This window comes from Ips typographus, linkage group LG1 (genome assembly GCF_016097725.1).
Source record: "Ips typographus isolate SLU linkage group LG1, UJ_Ityp_2.0, whole genome shotgun sequence".
NCBI lineage: Eukaryota > Metazoa > Arthropoda > Insecta > Coleoptera > Curculionidae > Ips > Ips typographus.
The window spans coordinates 1623291-1648015 of NC_138422.1; the positions used below are offsets into that span (position 1 = coordinate 1623291).

General features: G+C 35.1%; 1 protein-coding gene across 8 annotated transcripts in view; it reads left to right on the top strand.

Annotated features, from left to right (window-relative positions):
* The window catches only part of RapGAP1 (Rap GTPase activating protein 1), a 159435-nt gene that overhangs the window by 93176 nt on the left and 41534 nt on the right, over positions 1-24725 (top strand). Inside the window, exons 1-2 of one of the 8 annotated variants that reach the window (XM_081991721.1) lie at positions 17200-17238; positions 19414-19455. The exons of 4 other annotated variants lie outside the window; for them this stretch is intronic. In XM_081991721.1, the coding sequence (XP_081847847.1) occupies positions 17215-17238; positions 19414-19455 (66 nt within the window). In that variant the 5' untranslated portion in view covers positions 17200-17214. Of the gene's footprint in view, positions 1-4534; positions 5029-17199; positions 17239-19413; positions 19456-24375; positions 24424-24725 lie in introns of those variants that run through there. 3 more of the 8 variants (XM_081991716.1, XM_081991717.1, XM_081991732.1) reach the window with 3 other exon arrangements.

Here is a 24725-nt window from a genome sequence, read left to right on the forward strand (position 1 = left end):
AAAAAAATAATTTTTTACTGCGTTCATATAAAATATGTATTTAAATTAATCTGATAATACGGCGGACCAAAATTTGCATGTGTTCTAAAATGCATATGCATGTTCCCATGAAAATACGAACCCGGTTCTGGAACGAGCTACAATCGTGACGTTTAATTATTTAATCACCGCTGTAAATTACGGGTATCAGTGTAGAATCAAATTGAAATAAATGTATACGCGTATATGAGTTACATACCAGTTATCTGTTGCAAAATAGTATTTAAGGCAACTCTAAAAAATTGTCTTATTGTGTTTCAATTTCCTTCCTGCTTTGTTAAAAATTAGTGCCATTTTATTTTAAAACGACTAGTAAATACTAAAAAACCGTTCTACCTATATCTTTTTCAAAACAATTGTGAATAATGCGAAAAAGTTCTTCAATTTGTCCTGGAAAAGTAACATTTTGGCAACGTAGCACATAGAATATATCGTCCAAGTTTAACATTCTTTGATTCCGTCAAATGTCAAGAGTAGATTTTTAACTTTTGACTTCTTTGAAAACTGAGAGTGCTCTTTAGTTAATTTTTAATTTTGTCGAGCTTAAAAAAGTTGTAAAATGTGCTGAGAATAACTTTCTTATTGATTTTGGGTTATTATCAAAATTTGCCAAATAGTTTGGTGTCCCCAACCCGAATAAGATTTGGCAACAGTTTTTCGAGTTGTCTTTAAATTTACAATACATTTTTTGTCTAATTTAACCGAGCTTGTAATTTATAGTTTAGAAGTTAGTTAACAATAAGGCCACTCTATAAGATGGTAAATTAAAACATTGCGCTTATCTGAGAAAGTCACTGAGTCTATGAAACTATAAAAGTAAATGGTCATTTAGTATAATATGACATTTTCAAAACGGATGACAAAAAGGTAAAAAATAACGGACAAACTGTATAACTGTTTCTTTTTTATTTTAAAGCAGATATCAGGTATGAACGTGAAAGCTAAAAGGGTCAGTTTTTATTGTAATACCATCAGTGGTTCTCAAACGATCTACTATTTAAGAACCGAATTTTAACACAAAAGTTAACCTAAAACCTCAAAGTACAATTTGTCCCAATCTTCCAAATGTAATACTTATTATTTTTCTGTATTCTAAAGTGACTGTAAAACATCCATGCAAACTGCACCAGACCAGAGACGTCTTCCTATCGTTACGCATGGGAAACGCACTTCATGAATGTCCCACAACATTTCCTTGGTTTAGTGCTTTTTTTTATATATTTTTATCCTGTCTACCTGCACTTGGTCGTTTCTATCGTCGCAAGGCAATTATTATCGATTCGCACCATCAAAAAAGCAATTACCATTGCCATAATCGACCGAGCTGGTAATGGTTAGATTCAATTAAGGGAAGATATGTTAAGGGTTTAGCAAGAGGCTCCATTATTCATAGTAATTAGCAATTTATGGAAGGGAGTGAGAGGAACATATCGGTAATTTAAGCCCTTTCATCGTTAGCCAATTAATGAGCATCGGGTGTTCGATCCTCCAGACCATTTCCGGCTCTAAATATTTACGAAAATTACGCGACGACCTTAATTGAAATCGCGCATTCAAAGAATTCCGACTAAAATACTAGCAAAGGTATTTTGCGGATAAGTTACGGCGTTCTAAAGGTAATAAAGTAGCGCTTTGCCTGCTTATTAGGATTTTAAGGCGCTTTAAAATTTAAATTTTAATCGGGCCTTCGGGGGCGAACCGAGCACTTCTGGAACGTAAAGCCTCCTTCAAATTACTGACTGCGTCTCGACGAGCACCTTTTTTTAATACTCGAACAGAGAAAAACATTACAAAATTGCTCCCTTAATTAACTCATACGAGAAAGAGATCAGCCAAGATGATCAACTCGACTTTCGGATGCATGACAGTAGCTTATCATTGTCATCTGACTTGAAACCACCTTCGAAGTAAATACATGTACTCGATTTTGCAACTTGGACCATGGAAGGATAGAGAATAGGGGTTAACACTGTACTACACAAACAACCTCTAGGACAGTGGAATAGTCTAAGGTTTGATCCCCTTAAATCTTGGAGATAACAAGTATTCCTATACGCTATACGAGACGTTTTGTCGTTTCAAGACCGAAACTCTTTGAGAGTTTCACTAAAACTTCGCACTGTGGGAGTGTTTTAGTCGAATTAAATATAGTTCACTTTGGTTACATTGAATGTTCCGAAAAAGTTTTCTAAAACTTTGATAGTGGAATGAATACAATATTGTGCCCTACTTTTGGATTTTTATATCAGCAGGATGAGAGTCAGAGTCAGCAAGAGCAATACTGGTAAACTCTTTCAATCAATTTTACATTTATTTGGCCCACTTTTCTAAAACCATATTGAGTGCACTCCTTCATTTAATCCTAACTAACTTGTTTTTTTGGAATACTTTTTGAAAAATTTTATACGTCAATGGTTATTGATGGTTGCCAAAAATGCCCCCACTTGGTTTAATAGGTTTCCGAAGAACTGAACAGAGCTTTATGTATAAATGGCGTGCTTTAAGATAGCAAATGTGTTTTCTTTCTCTGTACAGTTGTAAATGTTAGGCCACTTTTCCTATATTTTTACTGTGTAGCATTGAGTGTGCGCAATTCACTGACCTAAAAATATACAGGTTGTCCCATTTCAATTTGGTGACTTTTGGTACAGAACAAAAAATTAAAAAATGTTTTTCTTTGTGAGTTAACTCTCAAAATCAAGTTCCGGTCGTTTGAGAACCGCTGACCTAAACGCAAAGCCCGGTCGGTCCAATAAAGCAATAATACGGTATCCGAAAGTTGCTTTTAAAACTTGGAAACCACGAGATATTCGAATATTTTCGTAATTTATTTGCCCCGCAACCTCGGAGTGGGAGTTTCAAAAGTTCGGGGCGCATACATAAGTTTGGCTCGTTTCCCTTCCTAGTTAGTATTTTCTGTTTTTTTTAGGGCGTACTTTCTCAGTCCGAGAGAGTTAATTTTCCCTAGGAGGAAAATGGACGTTATATACGAATAGCCGCGTAAAGATGAGACGATTTTTCACCTCGCGCTTCAATATTTCAGCGAGTTTCGCGGAGCTTGTCTAAGAAAATTAATCGAGTAAATTTCAAAGTGGAAAAGAAAGGCCGGGGGCGCCACCAGACCGGTTCATTTATTTTTCGTGAACATTTCTGGAAGGAAAAAGTGAGTGAAAAGTTCAGAAAATGGAATAATTTTCTTTCTACACTGCAAAAAAGCAAGAAGAGCTTGAGATAGTTGTTTTTGCAAAAATTATCATTAAAATTACTTAAAATTACCTTAATAAATAGAAAAATCAAGTGTATATTATTCTTCAAATTGGAAATATTACAAAATCCAATTTTTTTCTTCTAAATTTAGACAAATAAATGAAACTGTTTGAAAAGTGACATTCCTGCGTTCAGAGTGTCCAAATTCAAATCTCTTATATATCGAGCTACAGGGTGTCAATTGCAATTAACAGGGTTACTTTGATTACGCAAATACTGCTCAAATTCACCAATTTTTGTTTTCAAGTTTTAATTCTATATCTCGGAATCGAAGTGTTGGCAGAGTCACATTTTACTTTTGGTTTTAAAATAAGACAAACCCACCCTTTTTGTGCATAATTTATAGAAAGATAATATGGCCTAAAAATACTTTATTGATCATCATCATGGTGTTGTAGTTTCTTATTCAATCTCATACAGGATTTCTTGTTCCTCTAAATTAAGTCACAAAGGAAAAGAAGGAAAGAAGCTGATTTGAACGATACATATGATGGTCACATGTCATTATTCTCATGTCAATCCGGATAAGTTGTACACATCGCCAAAAACATGATCATGGATTGGATAGTCCAATCCTCTTGAAAATAAGCTTTAAACTGCATTACTCTTCATCCGATCAATATTTCAATCTTCGATTTTTGAAGTGGATAGAGCTCCATCTGATTCAAGGATCAAATCGAAACTTGCAATGTGTACGTGACCATTTTGATAGGAATATTTTTAGGCTCTCTGAACTGAAATTAAATTAGAAACTTTTTGGAATCCCTGATTTAAGCTTAGCAGAGAACCGGAGTTTTCACTATGAAAACAAACATTTTTGTGAGGTAAAATGTTTTTACAACCGGAACCTTTTAGTAGCGACCTTACTTATCCCTATTGCTATCAACAAGAGTGGGTGCAATACAAATTCTTTTTGAATGTCGGAAGAAGACAACGTATCTGTAGGAAAATGAATTATTGCCCTACAGACCTAATTTTTTCCGAGAGAGTGCTAAAAAAACTGATTGATCTCTTACAGTATCGAAAGTGGAAGTTTTTGCTCTTCACGGCCTCTTTTATCAATTAGAAGCTGTTTTTCCTCCTTCCGGAGATCTCTTACACAAAAAACTTCCCTCAAGAGCCAGGTCGAGTTTTTCCGAATAGCGCCGAATCACAAGCCTTTCTCGTCTCTTATTGGTTGAATTCGACGGCCGCTTTCGCGGCACTTCACGCGCTCCACGTTCAAATGTTGTTCGTCTTCGATGAGGTTCAGATGTACGTCGATTGTCTGGGTTTTCGTTGATGTTGGTTTCGGTACCGGCGATTTTTTTTAGTCTGTGAGGTGATTGTTTATTTCAATTAATAGTGCGTCGTTTAATGAAATTAAAATTTTTCGATGTGAAAGTTGTGAAAGCATGTAGAATGATCGCAGTGTGTTGACGAGTCAACATAAACAAAAAATACTCAAAGAAATGTTAAGCAACAAACTGCAAGTCGATTCTTCGGTTTCTTTGGCGAGTATCGCGTTTGACGCTCACGTGAACCTGTTCGCGGATGACACCGTCTTCGTATCGCCTCAGGCAGCGTGAGAACTCCAACCCGTTCCTGATGAGGACGCTGTCCGAAAACGACCGAAACACAATCCCGCGAGGCTGGGTAAGGCAAGCAGTTATGGGTGTGTTGAGGTGGAAGGACGCACCTTCCGGAAGAAGTGACACTTTAGGAAAAGGGGTCAGTTTACAGGTAATTAATTTCGCAAGTCAACGCTAATCACACTTTCTCTTGAAAGATGCCGACTATCAAACACCTGAAACTGGTTACGCTTTGTAACATGTGCGCCAAGTCTACTAACGTAAATTCCTCCAGTTTCAGTTACTCTATTACGCTCGCAACTGATTTAATTATTGCGCTTAATTCGATTCTTTGCAAAAGTTGCCCCGCTGTAATACTATAAATCAAATTACTTCAAGGAAAATGGAAAACGAATGAAGCAAGTGGGCTTTTAATGGCTTTTTGTTCTTCCCGTCCTGGAAGTTTCCGGCGCTGCGCTGATTTAATTGGTCTTGTCTACGATTTTTTTTTTACAAATTTTCCAAGTAATTTAATCAGCCTAAAAGTAAATTGAAATTAGTTTTTCTTTAGCGATTTTGAGGTTTGTTTGGTGTCTTCACTTTTTTCATTTTAACTGTTTTTTGTTTACTTTTCGGTTAAACGCCAATGGAAAGTTTAATCGTCAAACGTCAACGCTATTTTGAGAGTTTTTATACTTTAAACTGACAGTTAAAATTGGCCGTCAGTTAAGATTTATTTGATGGGCAGAGGCGTAACTACCCCCATATTTGACTAGTCATTGTCATTACATTTTAACAATCCGGTGATGTATTTTAGAATACTAGAATTTTAATCAGTGATTTTCAAAGAAAAAACAGGTGGTTCTTGAACAGTTACCTTACGACATCGGTTTATTCCTGTTATTCCTACAGCCAACAGCTTTCTGGTTTCAACCCCCTTCTCATTCTATTATTACCAAGGGGTAGTACTGCTTTTATGTATCATGTTATTGTCAATTTGATTAATCCAGGCAATTTCCGAAATTATTACCATCAGCTTAAAAGTTAGGTTAGGTTAGCCAATAAATAAGTATTTCAGAAAATGTCTTGAAAGATACAATAATACCCTAAAAATGCATCTAAATATTTCGTAATATGTCTCGGTAATACCTCAAGTTACCTGTACAGGGTGTTGCATTTTCGATGGTTTTACTGGGTACAGAGAAAACGGTAATAGATAGAAAAAAAGTAGCATACGGGTTCTGATCTCTTTTTCTGAGCTGAGATAACTGGCGAAAAGTGGGCGGCGCAAACTTCTTTTATTTCAAAGATACGATGGGTTTTCGAAAATTGGTAATTTTTGAACCTCTTCAGTATTTCAGTTACTCTTAAAGTTATCGAAAAAGGAAGAACGGTTCCCGGTAGAAGTTTTCATATAGAATCCAATGGCGTAGTCAGTTTTTTCTATGCCGTTTAGTTTCTGACATATGACGAATGATAAGTCACATTTTTTTAAATGGAACATCCTATATATTTTTACGTCATTTAATTCTGTTGATTTTTACCTTTTCAACGGTATATTACAACATATAAGTTTGTAGAGGTTAATCCTGTTATTAAAAAAAAAGACCTTTGCTAAGCTAAAAAAACGCCAATATCTAAAATACCAAACAAAATCGGAAATCATATAAACTAACACATCAGAAAATTAAATATTTTTAATAAATCTTATTAAAAATCTAAGTTACAAACAGTTCTACCGTCACTTTAATAAGAAAAGTGGCCATTTCTATTTTCTACTATTTTTAAGGTAGAAGTTGAAAAAGCTGTTTATAAACGACATGTAACATGTTAATATGAATATAGCCAAATTTTGTTTCGATTGTGGGTATTTTTATACATATTATTTAGCACTTTTTTGTTCAGGAAACGCTTTTTTTCTAATTACCAAGATTAACGTTTACAAACTTATATGTTTTAATACACCGTTGAAAAAGTAAAAATCAACAGAATTAAATGAACTAAAAATATATAGGGTGTTCCATTTAAAAAAATATAACTTACTGTCATATGTCAGAAACTACACGTAATAGAAAAAAACTGACTACGTCATTGGATTCTACGTCAAAACTTCTACCGGAAACCGTTTTTCCTTTTTTGATAACTTTAATAGCAAATGAAATACAGAGGAGGTTCCAAAATGACCAATTTTCAAAAGCCCCCCGTATCTTTGAAACAAAAGAAGTTTGTGCCGCCCACTTTTCGCTAGTTATCTCAGCTCAGAAAAACAGATCAGAACACAGCATACTTTTTTCCTATCTATTACCGTTTTCTCTGTACCCCGTAAAATCATCGAAAATGCAGCACCCTGTACAGGGTTGATTATGAAAGTAATTTGTGTGAAAAATATATTTATTGATGCTATCGATTACAAATGCTTAAGATTTTTCTTCGGAATAGTCGTTGTATCATGCGTTTGAATATTTTCTAAGGACTCCCAATGTATTCCTCTCCTCTCTTTCTTTACTAAGAGGAACTGAAGAAGAGAGGAATGAAAAATATTAAAGAAGTAAGTAATAACCAAGAATAAAAAATAACGCACCTGATGGACACTAGACAGTTGTGAAGAAAAGTCAACATTTTGAGAAACACCCTATAACTACCAAACGCTACCAGATAGGGACAAACGGTTTTCGCCATAAGGCTTTTTGTAAAACATGAACCTATTAAAAAAAGGTAGTTTTATTTAAACACGACCAATTTGGCCCACTTTATACACTAAAATACCTCACCAATCCACCTTTTTTGATTATTACCCTTTTTCATTGAATTAATTTTATACCATTATTAAGTTTAATTATTTGCATTGGTTGGTAGTACAGAAACGCATTCTGAACACTTGACACTGAAATAATAATTGTAATGTGAAGATAATGGTAGTTTCCATCCTGTGTCATGTTATAAATTCGTATCATATACACTTCTTCTATTCAACGGCCGTTACTGAACTCGATGTAGGTGGTTGGCTGGCTGCCTGAATTACCATAAACAATAACCGTGCGAGTGCAATAACACGCCGTTCTACAGTTTGATCACGTCGACCTACACGTTTTTGATACATTTTTCCTTTTGCCTCGTCCTAATTTTTGGTTTTTGTCGTTTTATCGGACGCACATATTAATTTGCACGCCATTTTTGATTAACCGCAGTACCAGCAACTGTTCGGTTATTCCTCACGTTTCTCTCTCGTCCGGTGGTTTTATTGAAGTTTTTCGACGTTTTCGAAATTACACCAGCTGCAAGCTTAGGTTGTGCCGGTCGTAAAATGTATTGCCTTGTTCCTTGTAAACCAACCTTTAGTGTTGCAGGTAATAATATATTACTGGAGAATATCTTAGTGGGTGTGGGTGTGCCCCGACCACTACCTCGCTGATTTTCTGCTTGTAAACTGTATTAACACAGTGCTGAGATTGGTATTTTAAAAACACTTTGTTAATGTTTTGAGCCTTTTTTGCAATTTCTTTATTTTAGCGGGTATCCGCGAAAGAGCCGTTACCCAAGGCAAATGTCAAGGTATAAATCACCTCGAGGTTACGGTGTAAACACATTTTCCTGGATAGCAAACACGGACAGGCAGGGCGTAACCTTTTTGAATGAAGATGTTTTTAAAACCCTCATTTAGCCTATCATTAATTAAACAACTAATTACTCGTTTGTTAGTAAATATTGTGCTTCTTAAAATGGATTTTATCTGGAGAAACGCAGTTTGATGGGGTTTCAGTCAAACCAAATATAAACAAGTGAATTTTTGCAATCTCATTTGCATACTTCCTGCAGCTATCATCAAGTAAACCGACTTGGTCCAATAAACACTCGCATTAATGAACAAAAAAGAGTTTGTAATATCTGAATTAAATGTTGATAGCAATTCTTTCCGCTCACGACCTCTAACACTGTTAACAAACCGGCTATTTTTAGTCAGTAACAGTGTTAATGTAAATTATTCAGAACCGGTATAGTTATATTGATTAATCAACAACCGCAATGTTGAAAACTAAGCGGGCACGCAAATTTATCGATTACTTCGTGAAATATTATACAAGCGACTTGGAAGCATTAGATAATTGTTTTCGGTGGTGTATCCATTTTGATTGGATTGCTTGGGTTCACTTTTAACCTAGACGGATCTATGTGCGTTTCTTTTTTTGTTCCAAGAGAATGAAATATTACTCGGTGTCTGGGGGAACTGGTTATTTGTCAACCGCCATGTGAGTTTTCAAGGATTAGCTAGACAATTTGAAAAATGGAACAGATATAAAGCAATATGGTAATGACCGATGTATTTTTAATGTGAAATAGCTTTTTTTAAGTGTGCTTTCACCAAAATAGCATAACATTTGTCAAAACAATCAAAACATTAATAAGAACTATGTCAATGTTTGATTTCAAAACCATGTCGATTGATTGTTTACTGCACAAATAGGTATGCTTTAATAGTTTGTAAGAAATATTATCTTTCAAATTATTTTAATAGTTTTAGCTAAATTTCCAATAGTAAGAGTTTTTTTCTGTATTGGTTCCAAAATTACAATAGGTCGATCACGCAAATAAAAAAATTGGTTTTTGTCATATTTTGAATAGAAAATGGAATATGTTCTAAATTTCAACGAAAAATTAAACTTGCTTAAGTTTTTACGAAACTGCTATTTTTGAGGTTTTGTAGGTTTTGAGGAAAGTAATTCTGAACATTCTTGGTCTGTTGCAAAAATTACCGTAACTCTAACCATTTCCGAGATATTCGCCTTTTGTTACCATTTTTTGAAAATTGCAACAAAATTTTGAAAAACTCGTATCTCCGCCTTTTTTGGAGTTTCGGCGATTATAAAAATCTCGAAATATTCATCTTAAACTGCGCTTTTACCTCCTGCTAACCGTAACAATTGAACAGTGTTAAAAAAAAAAAAAAACAATCAAACTTGAAACTAAAGCCTCCCATACACGTGCGAACAATTTGCACAAATTCGGTGTTTATACAAACGCCTGTTTGTTGATACGTTAGCACATACACGTAGCAACTTATTGCGCAAACATAATTTCGATTTATGGTATTGTTCGTTGAACATGTGATTGCTGTGCCGCCATTATTCTGACCCTAGTAGTTGAGAAACGAGTAGTTAAAAGAAAAAAAAACAAAAAGTGTGCTTTCCGCTGTTTATCATTTGTTGTCTTATTCGCCATATTGGAGAAATAAATAGCAACAAACTAAAAAGTCGATCGAAAAAAAGAAGAAATCGGTAAAATGTATCATACAGGATGGTCAAAAAAAGAGGTCGACAACAGTCCTAAAAAAGCACGTTCTCTGATTCTCTGTTCAAAATTAAGGTAAGTTTGTATTAGGTCACTTATTTGAAAAATGTATGCTTTAAATTGATCCATTGAACCACCCTGTAACTGTCAAAATAATCGAGTTATTGAAGGTTAAAGTAGTAGCTGTCAAATTCAATCAAAACTGTCTTTATTATCAAACAACTCGTTTATTTGCAACACTTTGTATAGACTTTTTTATGTCGATGGATAGAAAATATAACGGGCTTTCCAAAAATATGGCCGTTTGTATTAATAGGGTACTTCGTTTGGCCGCCAGAGGGCTCCAAAGCTAACTAAACATTTTTCTTGACTGTAACCACTCTAACTTCTTTGAGGGATTTTTTTTTAATCGGTCAGGTACGGCTCTGATATTTGGCACAAACCTAGCACAGTGAGTGTCAAATTTAGATCCGCAGCAAAACTGTAGAAAAAAAATCATTAAAGTCGATTTTCGCTTGCACTAAGTGGCCAACATAACGCAAAACCCATTGGAATAGTGGTGGCTTTTCAGGCAACTTAGACCCTTACGAAAATTGTCATTTGCAAAATCGGTTTTTCAAGAAATTTCTATGCATTACATCGTAGTAGACCTAGTAGCTCATGTAACCGTGTTTTCTTAATTTTCCAGGGTCAAATAAGCCCTAACCAGTCAAAAAGTGTTTCTTAGGCACCCTGTCTGTAAATCGTAAATAACACTCGTATTTGAAACACCTTGTATTTACTTTTAAATGTCGATGGATATCCAATGAAATGAGCTTTCCATTGACGTACAAAAGTCGGTTGGTTAGTGATACCGTTTGGCCACTAGAGGGCGTCAACTTTGACCAATTTGTTTGGTGTATCCTTTTGTTTAATATTCAAAAACCCCCTTAATTGCACTATTTTTGCTAGAGTTTTATACGTCAATGGAGAGCCAATGGAATGACCTTTCAAAAAAGTTCTAAACATGGATTGATAGGTTAGACGGTTTCGCCGCTAAAGAACGTCAAAGTGAATCTTTTTATGACTTTTTCCGTGCATCCATTTGTTTAATCTTGAATAACTCGTTTATTTGCACCATTTTTAGTAGTGTTTTATACGTCAATGGATAGCCAATGAAATGAGCTTTCTAACAGTCTCCCAATTTGAATGGATAGGTTAGACAATTCGGCCGCTAGAGGGTGTCAAAATTGATCAATTTTTTCGTGCATTCTTTCGTTCAATCGTCAATAACTAGCTTATTTGCCACATTTTGTATAAACTTTTATATGTCAATGTATAGCCAATGAAATAAGCTTTCTATTGACGTATAAAAGATGATGGGTTAGGAGTACGGTTTTGACGGTAGAGAACGTGAAAATGTTTAAAAGTAAAATTACAAAATTCATAATTTTTCATTGTATTCCAACGGAATTCGTTGAAGTTACCAAACTTTACTTATGTTTAAATTTGAATTTAGATGTTTTCAAAATACCAATGTTCCTCCAGTAATGCCCATTAATTCCTAAAATTTGTACACCATAATGCCCCAGCGGTTTACCCCTCGGTTCACCCGGTTCTAATTAAGTGTAAAACCAGTCCACTGAATGCAGAAAGTAATTCTGAACATTTTTGGTACCTTACAAAATTTCGGTAATTCTAACTGTTTACGGGAGTTACTTTTTGGAGATTGCATCAAAATTAAAAATTCAAAATTTCATATTTTTGAGGCTTCTACGACTGTAAAAAGAACACACTGACAAACAGACTGATCACACACAAAATATAATCTTTTTGGAGGATTTTCCAATAGTAATTCTTCTCTAACCTAATTTTTCAATACAGATTTTGTGGTTTCATTGTTTCAACAAAACACTTGCGTTGTTACTGATTCATATAACGGGTTCAAACAGAACAATGCCCGAAAAACACCAAACAAGTCAGCCAATTACGTCGCGGTGATCCTTGAAGTGCGTGCGTCACACCCATTAAAGTGATATTCCAAAAGAGTAGTCCCGTAGCACCTAGAGGTATCTTTTCAACAAAATTTTTTGATTGCGACACAATAGAACTTGAAACCCGTACGTTGGCATTTACAGCTCGATGGAATTTCTTGTTAAATCGCTGCGTTGTCAAAGTTTGAATGCAACGGACCTTGAAGCGTAAGTGCAGTAAACAAACTCAGGTTAATTAACGGGGAAGATGTTTCCTGGTAGAGAGTAATTATGTCACTTTATTTTTTATCAAAGCTGTGGAGCGTAAAATTGATATGCGAACCAATTGGCGAGGCCTTGACCAACTGATCGTGTTGTTAATGTATTTACGATTTGATTGTACACGTTGCGTGCACACCTTCCATAAAAGTAATTTCTTCGTTGTGCACGTACAGAACGCAAAGGAAAACATTGTTTAAATACAAATTCATTAATCTAAACCGTTGCTTTGGAAAAGTAAATTAAATAATCAATTACACTTTAAAGAATATCCAGCAGAAGTTAATAAACGGTACGTTAACAGTTTTAAAGCACGAAACGGAACATTTTTCACACTTCTTAGTAGCTCCAATAAACAAACACCGCTTTACCATTACCAGGCTTACCATAAACACATCATCACGAATAAATAAACAACCTTCGACTCGTATCAAGTGGATATCATGTAACAAAAAAAATTCGGATGAAACAAAGCAAACTGTGACCGAATCATCCCGAAGGTAAATATGGCGGAACGCCGGGATTAATCCGCCGGAAAGTTCTGGCACAATCAAACTTAATAATCCGACGAAACTGGATTTACGCCCTCGAGTGGCCCTCGTTTCCAATCGACTTGGTCGCCTAGTTTGACACACGGTAATGTTAATTTGACTGTTGGTCACATTGTGTGATCTACACAGTATCAGTTTTAGGATTTACGTTATTAAATCAGAAGATTTACTATAGAGTTTGTTTTTAGCTAAACTCAGCTTATTCTTGAATCTGGGCGGTTCTAGATTTTGACAACATGGGTAAGCATCATCATTGATGTACGCAGATGACATCGTCACAGTAGCCAAGGGGAAATATGAACACAATTTATGTGAACTGATACAAGTAGGAATCAAAGTTACTGAAAGATGGTGCATTGCCATGGGGCTGACTAAATCCAGCCAAAACCACTGTTGTACCATTCACAAGAAAAAGGAAGCTGGCTAATCTCGACGTTCCAGATTTCTGAAGAAGTTAAATTTCTAGGAATAAAACTACACCATTTACACATGTAGTTTAGAAAGCGTCAGTTGAATTTTAGAAATCATAAGATGGATTTGAAAAATATCATTTGTATTTCAGAAAAGGTACTTTCAATTTTAGAATAATAACTTTGATTTTCGAAATTGCAATTTGTATTTCAGATGAGTCACTTGTAGTATAGAAAAGAGCAGTTGGATTTTAGGCATGGTCATTTGTAATTTGGAAAATTAAAGTGGAGCAAAAAAAGTAAATAAGTAAAAAAAGTAAATAGTTTAACGAATATTTTTAATAACATTGTGGTTTAAGCAGTTCAATGAAAAATCGATTTATTTCGAAAACCGTTTATTTTATCGAAATAAACTAAGAGTACAATTTTTCGATAAAAATGTTAAGAGTATCCATTAATGGCGTTTGCAGCTGAAAATAATGACAGCTGTCAAAGTTTCAGCAAATTGTGTCTTAGGTCCAGTTAGTTCCAGCTTTTCGAAGACAAGATACCTGGTTTTCATGTCAAATAGAAGGTCTCTTTCGATAAAACATTAAACCCAATAATCATAGGTTATATCCCGAGACGTTCAAGTTTTATCGGGTAAACTGTGCATAGGTGATTTTTTGCAAAATTTTGCTTGGAAAATGATTGAGATTAAATAATTCGACGATAAAATCCTGAGACCGCAGGTCGAAGGATTTTTTCCAAAGAATTATTTAGTCGAAACCATTTGCCTAAAAGAAAAATTTTGCAAAAAACCTACCAATGCACATTTTACGTGATAAAACGTGAACGCTGAGGGGTATATGTCAAGATTATTTCCTGAAAACCCACATTTTAGTTTATTAACAAGAAAACACCATAGTTAGAACACAAATACTAAACTAAACCTGATGAAATTAATGATAATATTGAACTCACCCCAGCAGATGACAGATTTTCGTTCAGCCATGTATATTTTTGTTTACATTTCAAATTGACAATCATACGTCAAAATATTTTAATTTATGTAATTATTTAATGAAAACTACGTTACAGTGATTTATTAATTGTTAATATTGAAGAAGATAACTTAAATTTTACAAGTGGCTAAATCCCGTTTCGTTTAATATCAAATTTTCTTCAAAAAACGTATTCGAAAAAGGTAGGTGGTGTTTAATCACTGTTAAATTTTAGCAGCCAGGGATTTAATCAGTATAAAACGGTTTCCATTGGTGGAACTAGAACGGTTCTCGGAATTTGATTGGCTGCTGGTACAATGAAGGAAATGATCATTACAATATACAGAGTTTCAAAAGTTACGGCCAAAAACGTTAATTGAAAGGCAGTTCTTTGGGGCTCGATATTTCCCTTAGGAGTGACTTTAAAAAAAAATAATTATATGAACAAATCGTATTATTTTGACCTCTCCTGTATGCCCCCGAGAGATTGTCATATAGTTATTGCACACCCTGTATATTTTATATAAATTAATACTCCCGATGGACGGGTTTTTTGCCTAAAGTGATATTAAAAAAACAATGAACTAATAACCACATAGAAACACAAAAAGATCTGAAATTGAAATAACGCGTTCTAAAATACAAGTGACCTTTTCTGAAATACAACTTACGTTTTCTAAAACCAAATTTACGATAATGAAATACAAGTTATAGATTCTGAAATCCAACTTATATTTTTAAAATCCAAGTGATATTTTAGTTTTATTTAACTACATGTGTAAATTGTGTAGATCACAAATTTCTTCCGAATAGGCACATTCAGGAAACTATCAGTAAAGCCACAAGGGCCTTAATGGTTTGTAGAAACCAAGGAAACACTCGTGGTTGTAACCCAAGCATTCTGAGATGTATACCATCATGATTAGACCCATTACTATGCATGGGGCGGCTGCTTGGTACAATAAAACCAGAAGGTACTGCTAGACATACCCTAAGACTGGCATGTAACACGAAAGAGCCATGCTCTGGGAGCAACTCACTGGATTGGCGCACTCTAAAGAAACTTCTTGGAAGTTACAACCGGGAAGGGAGTAAATTATTTGTAAACTTGAGCAAAAGAAACCTACGCTCACTCGCACATTTCCTCTCAGAACACTGTCGTTTGACTTGGAGTACACGTTTCCTCATCCTCTCAAAGTTCTGCGGGGATGAGGAAGAGACTCCTGAACACCTGCTTTGTGAATGTGATGCAGTCTCAAACCTAAGGACCATTTTGTTTGGTAGCAGCATCATCAATGATGGGGAGATTTCTTCTCTAAAACCGACTCAGCTGCTGGCCTTGCAGCTGGAGGAGGAGATCCTAGTAACAATCTACAATCAAAATTGTCTTACAATAATTATTTCTTTACTTGACTATCAACCAACTTTATTGCAGTTATTAAAGATTCGAAACCTTTAAACCAATAAAAACTTATTAGTGAAAGATCAGCTTTATTAGGTAGAATAACAATTATTCCAAAGTGCCTCGGAGAAACTATTACATTATGGCTGAATTTACGACTGCCACAAGCCAAGCTTTTTAGGCTATACTATTTCAAAACAAAAACCGCTGATTAGCCCGTTGTTAGCATAGCTTACGCCACTGTTTATTATTATTATGTTGTTATGTATGCACGTTGTTGTTGGGTTTAATCGTTATGGCAGCTGATAAAGCGGGTCGTCAAATTATCAGTTTTTCCACCGTTCAAATTGCATAATGCGTACCGTTTTTCAGCTCTGTGGCTTATTTGGATTCGTACGTGGCTCGAGATTTGCGCTTCTGCCCTGGCCCCCGTCGAGGCCTCGTAACCCCGTTTTTTGCCTAAGAACAATCTCCATCTACATTACGGTTTTTTTTTAGAAACCGGAGCGAACGTATAGGTTAAGACGTCGTATAATGAAACGGAATGGGTTTCGTCGATGAAAAATGCGAGGAGTTTTAGCGGGATTTACGTACTGTTTACCACTCGAATCCACTTTACGGTTTATGACATTTCGCGGCGACAATACCGAAAGTTATGGCGTTGTTTGTCGAATTCGAAGGTGGAGAAGATTTACGATAAGATCCTCCCGGGTCTAGGTCAACATAAAACGGACCGTAGAAAACTCTCCACGTCTCGCTCCCCCTCGTTGTTTAAAGAAATCGTGAACGTGTATCACGTGGGCGTGGGTTGGTCTCGCGATCTTTGCCATCTGAAAGAGCACGATTGTGTATGACTCGTTCTAGCTTTAGAAACTCTATAGACTCCCCTTAAGGACCTAGATGAAGCTTCTAGAATTAGATTCGAATTTGCATCATTTTTGTTTCATTCAATTCTAGAGTTACAACTTATCTACAAAACTCAATTATTAACAAATTGAAACTAAAAATCAATAATTAAATTCAAGGAGGAAAAATTTTTGCAAACTTCTCTAAAAGAAAAAATTGACATTTACACAACAATACATAATTGTGACCTATTTTGTCGATTTCAAAATCGCTTATGTACTATTTTTTCAGACGTTTTCAAATTTAATGGAAACGTATAGAATATACGTTAGGTCACTAGTGCCTAATGTGTTTGAACTTGCTCAATATTCCGAAAGAGAACATAGTTTCAACACAATTCATTGGAGTGTCATCGATGACATTAGACGGTTATTAACCCAAATCGTCACGGCAATAAAATCCCGGATCCCGGTTTAATTTTAGTAGGAAGAGAGGTAAAATACGATGCCAAGAAATTCGAGATCCGCTCCCTCTATTTTCGGAGCTCTTGCATGCATGTAAAATTCGATATCCATCAGGGCTCCTCATATTGGTTTGAAGAGTCTGCAATGACAAGTTAAAGTCCGTGGGTTATATACAGTGTCTAGTGATGATATTAAGTGGTTCCTTTAACGTAAGTTTGTTTTTTTTGTTAAATTTAAGAAAAAAAGATGAAATCGTCAAAGTAGATAGTGAAAATTAATGCGTTTAGGGCCGGAAATAACTAAACAGTTAAATTTGACACTAACGTCCTGCCAGCGTTGATTGTGTTTACCTTCTCAGTGTGTCAAATCCAGTCATTCAGGTACAAAACGTCACATTATACAGGTGTGGTAAATCCAAAAGCGACCATAGGAAAACCGTGTAACGGACAGAGAAACCTAGGTAATTGCCTGCGCGGGAGAAAGACAGAAAACGAAAAAAATATCAAGTAGGCCATATTTTTAGCGCGCTGTTGCCAAACGCCGTAAGTATTCAATACCCTCGACAAACTTACTTACGGCGTTTGGCAACAGCGCGCTAAAAATATGGCCTACTTGATATTTTTTTCGTTTTCTGTCTTTCTCCCGCGCATGCAATTACCTACGTTTCTCTGTCCGTTACACGGTTTTCCTATGGTCGCTTTTGGATTTACCACACCTGTATATAGAATATGACGTAATTTGACAGCTAGCCACAAGATTCAGTATTTTTGATGCAGTACTCATTTATGAAATCACATTTGTTTTGACAGAGTGACACATGACGTGAACGAACTGTCACTTATAAGTAAGTGTGAAATTTCTATACCTATATACTAAAATATGAGTAACAATTCCAATTTAGCTGTATTATGATGCTCTCTCTGCTCCTTATTTGGTTAATGTTTGTTAAAATTATAAACATAATGTTCTTTCAGATAAAAAGTTGTAAATGTGAACAGAGTGTCCCAATTTTTAGACTGAGATAATTTATACAAAATAACAAATAAGTAAAAAATATTTTTTCTAAAAGTAGTAGTTTTCTAAGAGTAGAGCTTTTTTTACAGTTACTGTAATTTTTTACTATTCTTCTTGTTTTGTTATCACACTTCTTTTCTCTTTTTGTCGCACTTTCATTCTTCCATATTCCTTTTCTCATTTTCTCTCTATGCTTTCATTATTTTTATATTTTTCTTCCATAAGTGATAGAGTACTAAGCCACTTACGACATTCTTTACGATTATCAGGAATAGTAAGGCTTTATTCTTGTTGTGTTATCAGGAGTTACTCTCGACAACCCCAGAGCAGACACCTGCCAATCAAAAGATAATTGTCATCTTTATCGTAAAGTAAATATTGTCTGGAAATGTTGAATTAGGTTGTTTTGGTAAAATTTGTCTTCTTTTCGACCGAGAATAGTGCACTTATTGTGCGTTGTTAGTTGTAACAATCTTAGTATGCGTCGGGGAGTAAAATTTGTGTTGGCAGAGAATATTATGTAAATGATCGTGTAATTACTAAGTTTAGTGTTTTGTATATTTGTCCGTACAGAATTCTGCTTTATTAATCATTTTTCAAGAATTGTTCAAGGTTTCAGAAAAGAACTTCCTTGGTTTACGAAATTTTCTTTGAAGATGGCTCACCCATATTCATACTTACCAATTATTTTATAAATGGTTTATTCAAACGAATTTCTGAATAAAACCATTTTTAAAGTGTAATCAGCGTTATTCTGTGGTGAAAATATTAATCTAGGCACTTTTAAAAGAAAGTAGGTAGTAATTCCAATGATAGGAGGGTAACTCTGTTAATTTCCGGGCAATTGACTTTCTGGAACGACCGCCACTGGATGATTATGGGAATTTGCGCCCCAATTAAACGCGTGATATCTGATGTAACATTCCGCGCTAAATTACCATCATTATCCAGGGAAAAAAAGAAGAAAGTATGTAATTCGGTGCAGCGTAACTAACTGACCGAGTTTTTGTTTTTACCACGCCTGCATGCTAATATACCTAACCTAATGAATCAATTTTAACAAATCGCCTTTCTACGTGTTGCGCTGATTTTAAATAAAGAGCATACCTAACAGTACAAATTAAGTGCGGTTTTTGTACAAGTAGTATTCTGCTCCGTTTACTAACCGGTTACGTCATCGTTTTGGGTTGTGTGCGCATGCATTACTTTTATAATCAAATCCGAATACGAAGGCTGACTGGGTAACGCTGACCTTTAAAAAGGCTTACGCGCCTAACAGATGACCGGGTCTGAAGTGAACGTTTCTTTTTGTTAACTTGACATGTCATAATGGTCTATTATTGAAACACTGAAAAATGTTTTTGTTTCAGGTAACTACCACTAATCGACAAGCACAGTTGCTCAAGACATCGGTAAGATCACAACATTTGCTATTATAATGTTAATCAGCGGGTGACCTTTCGACAGCTTGAGTAAAATGTAAGGAACATTACAAATTTTAATCACACGTCATTACCATTAGAATTAGTCAATGAGCTTTACCACAAGCTTAACATTTTTCTCAGATACAATGAGTAGTTCAAGAAAAGAACAAAATAGCATATTCAGTTGTATTACTTAAGGTTTTCTTGTCACACTGGTACAGAAAATACCATTGATTTAACTTTTTAGATAATTTACAGTCAGATGTAAGTCTTCAGATATTCACGGTTAACAATTAAAAAGTAACCTACAAAGATAGTGCAACTGAACGGAATTTACAAAAAAATCAATAATATTCCATAGTTTGTGTTCAATATTTTCAAGAAAATTTGCCAAAATAAAGCTTTGTCTGAAGAAACAAGCACCAAAATTTCTGAATTATTCATAGGAAACCAACAGTAAGAATCCCTATCCAGAAATTTTTCTTCAATTATAAAACTACAAGAAATCTTAAACTTTCTGGTTAATTATGTGAACATTGTTAGAGTAAACTATAGTTCTTATCCTTGTTTGGGTTGGTTGTAAATATAAAGCCAACAGTTATTCTAGTTAGGCTGCCTAGGGAATATGCATTATTAGTCTCCAAAAAGGAAATTCTACACCGATTACAGTTAAATGGTGAAATTTCATCTGCCAACCAGCCATTATGGATTTTAATTAAACGGATGGATTGACTTAATAAACAACAAGTAATATGTGAACAGTTTTTAGAAAAACGTGGAAGTTCTTAGATGTTCCCTCCATACCATTACCAATAGAACCCAATTAAAATGGCATTGATTTTATCATCATTCTGGTAGGATCATTTTGTTGTAGGATTGATTTGATATGTTATACGGCTAACTTAACTCTACAGCACGTGACTTCTTGCAAACAAGGCACGTGACATTCGCAATCTTGTAAAATGCGAAAATGTGAAAAATGCAATGCTGCTAAATTATCAATGAGGCACATAGCTGATTTTTGTTATTACATAATAACGCAAATTGTGGGATTTCAAATTGCAAGGTACACTAGGTTTCATTTATGTCACATTCAAAATAAAACTAACGTAGGGTAAAAAACATTGGAACAACCCTTAATTGAAATAACCTAAAAAATAACAAGGAAAGTTCTTTTCTGTTCATTTTTACTGCTCAATAACTCATGCATTTCGATCTTCTAATAGACTTTTCTTAGTTATTTTCAATTTGCCAATCAGTCTTCTCACTCAAGCCATTTTGTACCTGTGCTACTCTTTATTTTTCATAATCTTAAATAATTACCCTGATAAGAACCAGTAGAAATATTTTCTATTTTTAACCATTTTACTGTCCAATTTTGCAGTCAATTTACACCACACATATCGACTGCAATTGGCGCCTACATTTATTTATTCTAGTGTCAAATGTTTTAATAGCTTCATTAAAATGCGTGTACCAGCACCGGATTGCCCCATGTCCGTTTATGCAAATCGGCGAAAAAGCCTTTGAAGCCCAAACCGGACGCATACACAATATATTCGATTGTAAAGGGGATGCAGTGTAAGTGGCACTCAAGTTATTTTCGTATCGGCAATCGAAGAACAACGATACGTCATATTGAAATGATAGAAAAGGAAAGTCTCGCGCAACAGGCCCAATCATCCACACGGATGATGAATAGTTGTCGGCCTAACGGTTTCCAAATGTTCCTGCTCGCCCAAGTGAATAATTCCGCTTTAATTTTCCCATGGTGCCATTACTGCCATAAGGCGCTTATGGCCGTTGTTAGCTGGTAACGACAGAGTTTTTCTCTTGAGCCACGCCGTTTCTTAGAGGAGACTTATGACCTTTTCGAGTGATAAATAATGGGGTGTTGTCGGTTCGAGTTGTTTTGTTTGTACTTCCGTTACCATTAGGGCCGAAGGGTGAGAGACATTTATAATTTATATTTTGGAAAAAAACTGATTTTCCGGAACCCATACCGACATGTGGTATGTTAAGTATGTGAACTGTCGATCATAGACACTAAACAGCTGGTTAAGACGTCGGTAATTTAAAGAATTTTATAATCTACAATTAAGTCACAGTTGACCTAACGATTAATCGAATTGAGGATTGTAACTGTACATTTTACCATATAATTTTCCTGTCATTGTATCCTGTTTCTTTTGTTGGTAGAAAACTACAATTTTAAACCCAGTTTAAAGAGATATACTGGAAATATTACCAAACTGGAAAGTACATTTTTACGTTGCCTACTACTTTGTACATTTAATATGAAAAAGGAAGGGAAATCAGTACAAAAAAATCATTCAGTTTCTTAATTAAACATTTCAAATTTGTCTGAAAGAAAAGTATGTGTTATATCAAAAACAATAAAGTTTCAACAATTGTCTGGAATTGTTACGTTGCAGCAAACCTTCAGTATTTTTCAAAACTGGTGACAGTATTTTTCATTTGGCCTTTATTAAATCTTGTAACAACGGGTTTGCTTTAATAACGATCAAGCTAAGAACGGGAAAATGTTGCATATCCAAAGAAATACGTTCCGCTAGGAGGAAAATCATAGTTTTGCTAATTTTTAAGTTATGGACCAGATGGTGTGTGTGTGTCCTTTCCAATTCGATACTGAAAGTGAAGCAAGGTCAGTTTCATCTAGTTAGTCTTACGAACTATCAAAAGTATGATTTTTAAACAGTAAATTTTATAATGATTCACTCTTATGCTGATCATAACATAAGTAATTCATTTAATGATGATTGTAAGCAATAAATTTCATATTATTTGCCACCAGTACTATAAAATTCATGGTCGTCCAAGTTGCATCAAGTCATTGAGTTTGATTCAGTGACCAGTTAAATGCAAGTAGTAAAACAATCGCGGTTCGGTGTGTGTGTGTCTCTATGAAAGTTTTGCGTCATTAAACCGCCATTTTGCGGTTGACTTTGTACCCGTTTAAAGCAACTATTCCCGAACATAGTTGCACTTTCCGAACACATACTAGTGGCTGTCAACCGGCTAGGAAAAACACCGAAACTCGGTTTTCTGTACCGTCGCGGACGCGATTAATGACGTTAACGGAAAACTTGCTAACGACTTTGTGTAACGGCCTGTTGTTCGCCTGCAAACAGCCCCATTTCCTCTCTTATTATTCCACGCTAACCACCTGCCTCTATTACGCCGAGTTTTCCAAAATTAAAACAAACAAAAGTTTGAGAGGGTTGGTATGCAGCCCGAACTAGCGACCCATAACATAACTCGTCCCGCTTTCAGGTTAGGCTGCAATTTTCGACTTTTTTACGGTCTAGTGGCGCTCTTTGCTTCGTTTTTTCTCAAATTCATTACGACTCCAGCTTGCCTAATTTTACTTATCTTTATTACTCTCTGGGGCTATATTTTATATGGTTAAGACCGGCCAATGGAAAACTGCCAGTCGGACAGAATATTGTCAGAGTTTAACGACTCAAGATTGATCTCACATTTTATTTAGTCAAATTCAATAAAAGCTATTTATGTAACCAGTTACGAAAAGTTCGATTTTGTGTAACGAATGCATGTTTGTAGGGCGAGCTCAGTGAGGTCCTACAATTTGAATGAGTTACACAATAAGACATTTTCGAAACGTGTTGCCTATATAATTTTTTCTAATTTTGACCAAAAAGCTGTGAAAACCATCTTTTAAAGTGGTTTAACACAAATATTCACTTTCATAGCACCTTGTATAAACTGTGACAACGACATGTTATGATGGATGTCGCCCATACGTTTCTACGGAAATGCATAAAAACAGAGAGTAAACTAGTTACATAAAGTGATGTTTTGTCACTCTAATCAGTTTTGAAAAGTGTCACTTTATATGCCAAAATTAGAAAAATTTATGTTTTGTTCTGGTACTTATCTTTTTTCGTTGATTGTTACACCCATCTCATCACTTCACATAATCCTTCTTTAAATCAACGTAAGAAGCGTGCATTAGATACCGTGTTTTTTCTAATCCTCTAATGTTTATAGAGATCAAACAGATTTTTAACGATCGTCTATCTTTAGATTCATAATTTATTTTAGTCCGTAGTGTTAGCTTCTTAATGTTACCTGGTTAGATGTTTGAGTGTAAATGATACTCGTCCGTCATTACACGAATTTGGAAAATTTACATGGAAACCAAGAATTGTGAGGTTATGTGCTCGAGAACAGCAGACTATAGCAAGATAAGTTTTTCTGCAATTCATAGAATAAACCTCTTTGTTTGGCATTTTGAAGATAATCATCTGACATGACAAGAGTTAGTTCCAGGAAAACAGATGAACAATCAGCACCATCCTCTCAATTTTGCAACAAAACAACGTAAAAGAAGTATTTTGTTTGCAATATTGTCTAGTACAGCTGAAAATTTCCTGAACTTTGAAGTTTCCTTTTTTACCTGTTTCAATAACGTGTCTTGCCACCTTTAGTTCAAATAACTTCTTTCAAACGCCCTGAAACACCATGAAAAAGATTTGTAATGCCTTTCTGGGGTATTTAGTGCCATTCTTCAAAAACCACGTGTTCCAACTTATCCATGTTTTCAGGAACAGAATTTCGTTGCCGATTACGTCGTTTTAGTTGATCCCAAACATGTTCAATGATGATGCCATCCTAATGATGTTCTTTCAAAATCTGGTGTATGTGTTCTTCCTAGGATCACAGCAAAGAAAGAAAGCCATACGTGATTAGTTGCTCTTCTCCAGATAAAAGTTCGTCCATTGGAAGAATTTACTCTGACTTCATCAGAAAATTATCTTTCAGTCATCCAAATTCCAATTCATATGTTGATGAAGCAAACTGGCTTGTAAGCTATGGTGAGGACAGTGATTTTTGCGGAAAGTTTTGCAGTGAATCCGGATTATATCCTGGTCGTCTAGCATGGCAAGCTGTTTTCCATCGAATCGGCCTGTAGTAAGTACTAACAGAAACAGAAACATTTAAACAAAGAACTATTGAATAAATACATACTAGGATACCTAAGAAAATTGTTAAATAAACACACCCATCTAGAACTAAAAAGGCGAATTATTGTCACTAAGAGAGTGCATACACTATAATATTAGATTTTCTCCACTACTGTTTTCATTAAATCAATGTTTTAAGCAAACAAACTGTTTTAAAATAATCTGTAATACCAAATTAAGCTCCAAGGATACTGTTAATAACATCAACTCAACTATCTCATTAAGCCCAAACTTGCAGTAATTAAGATC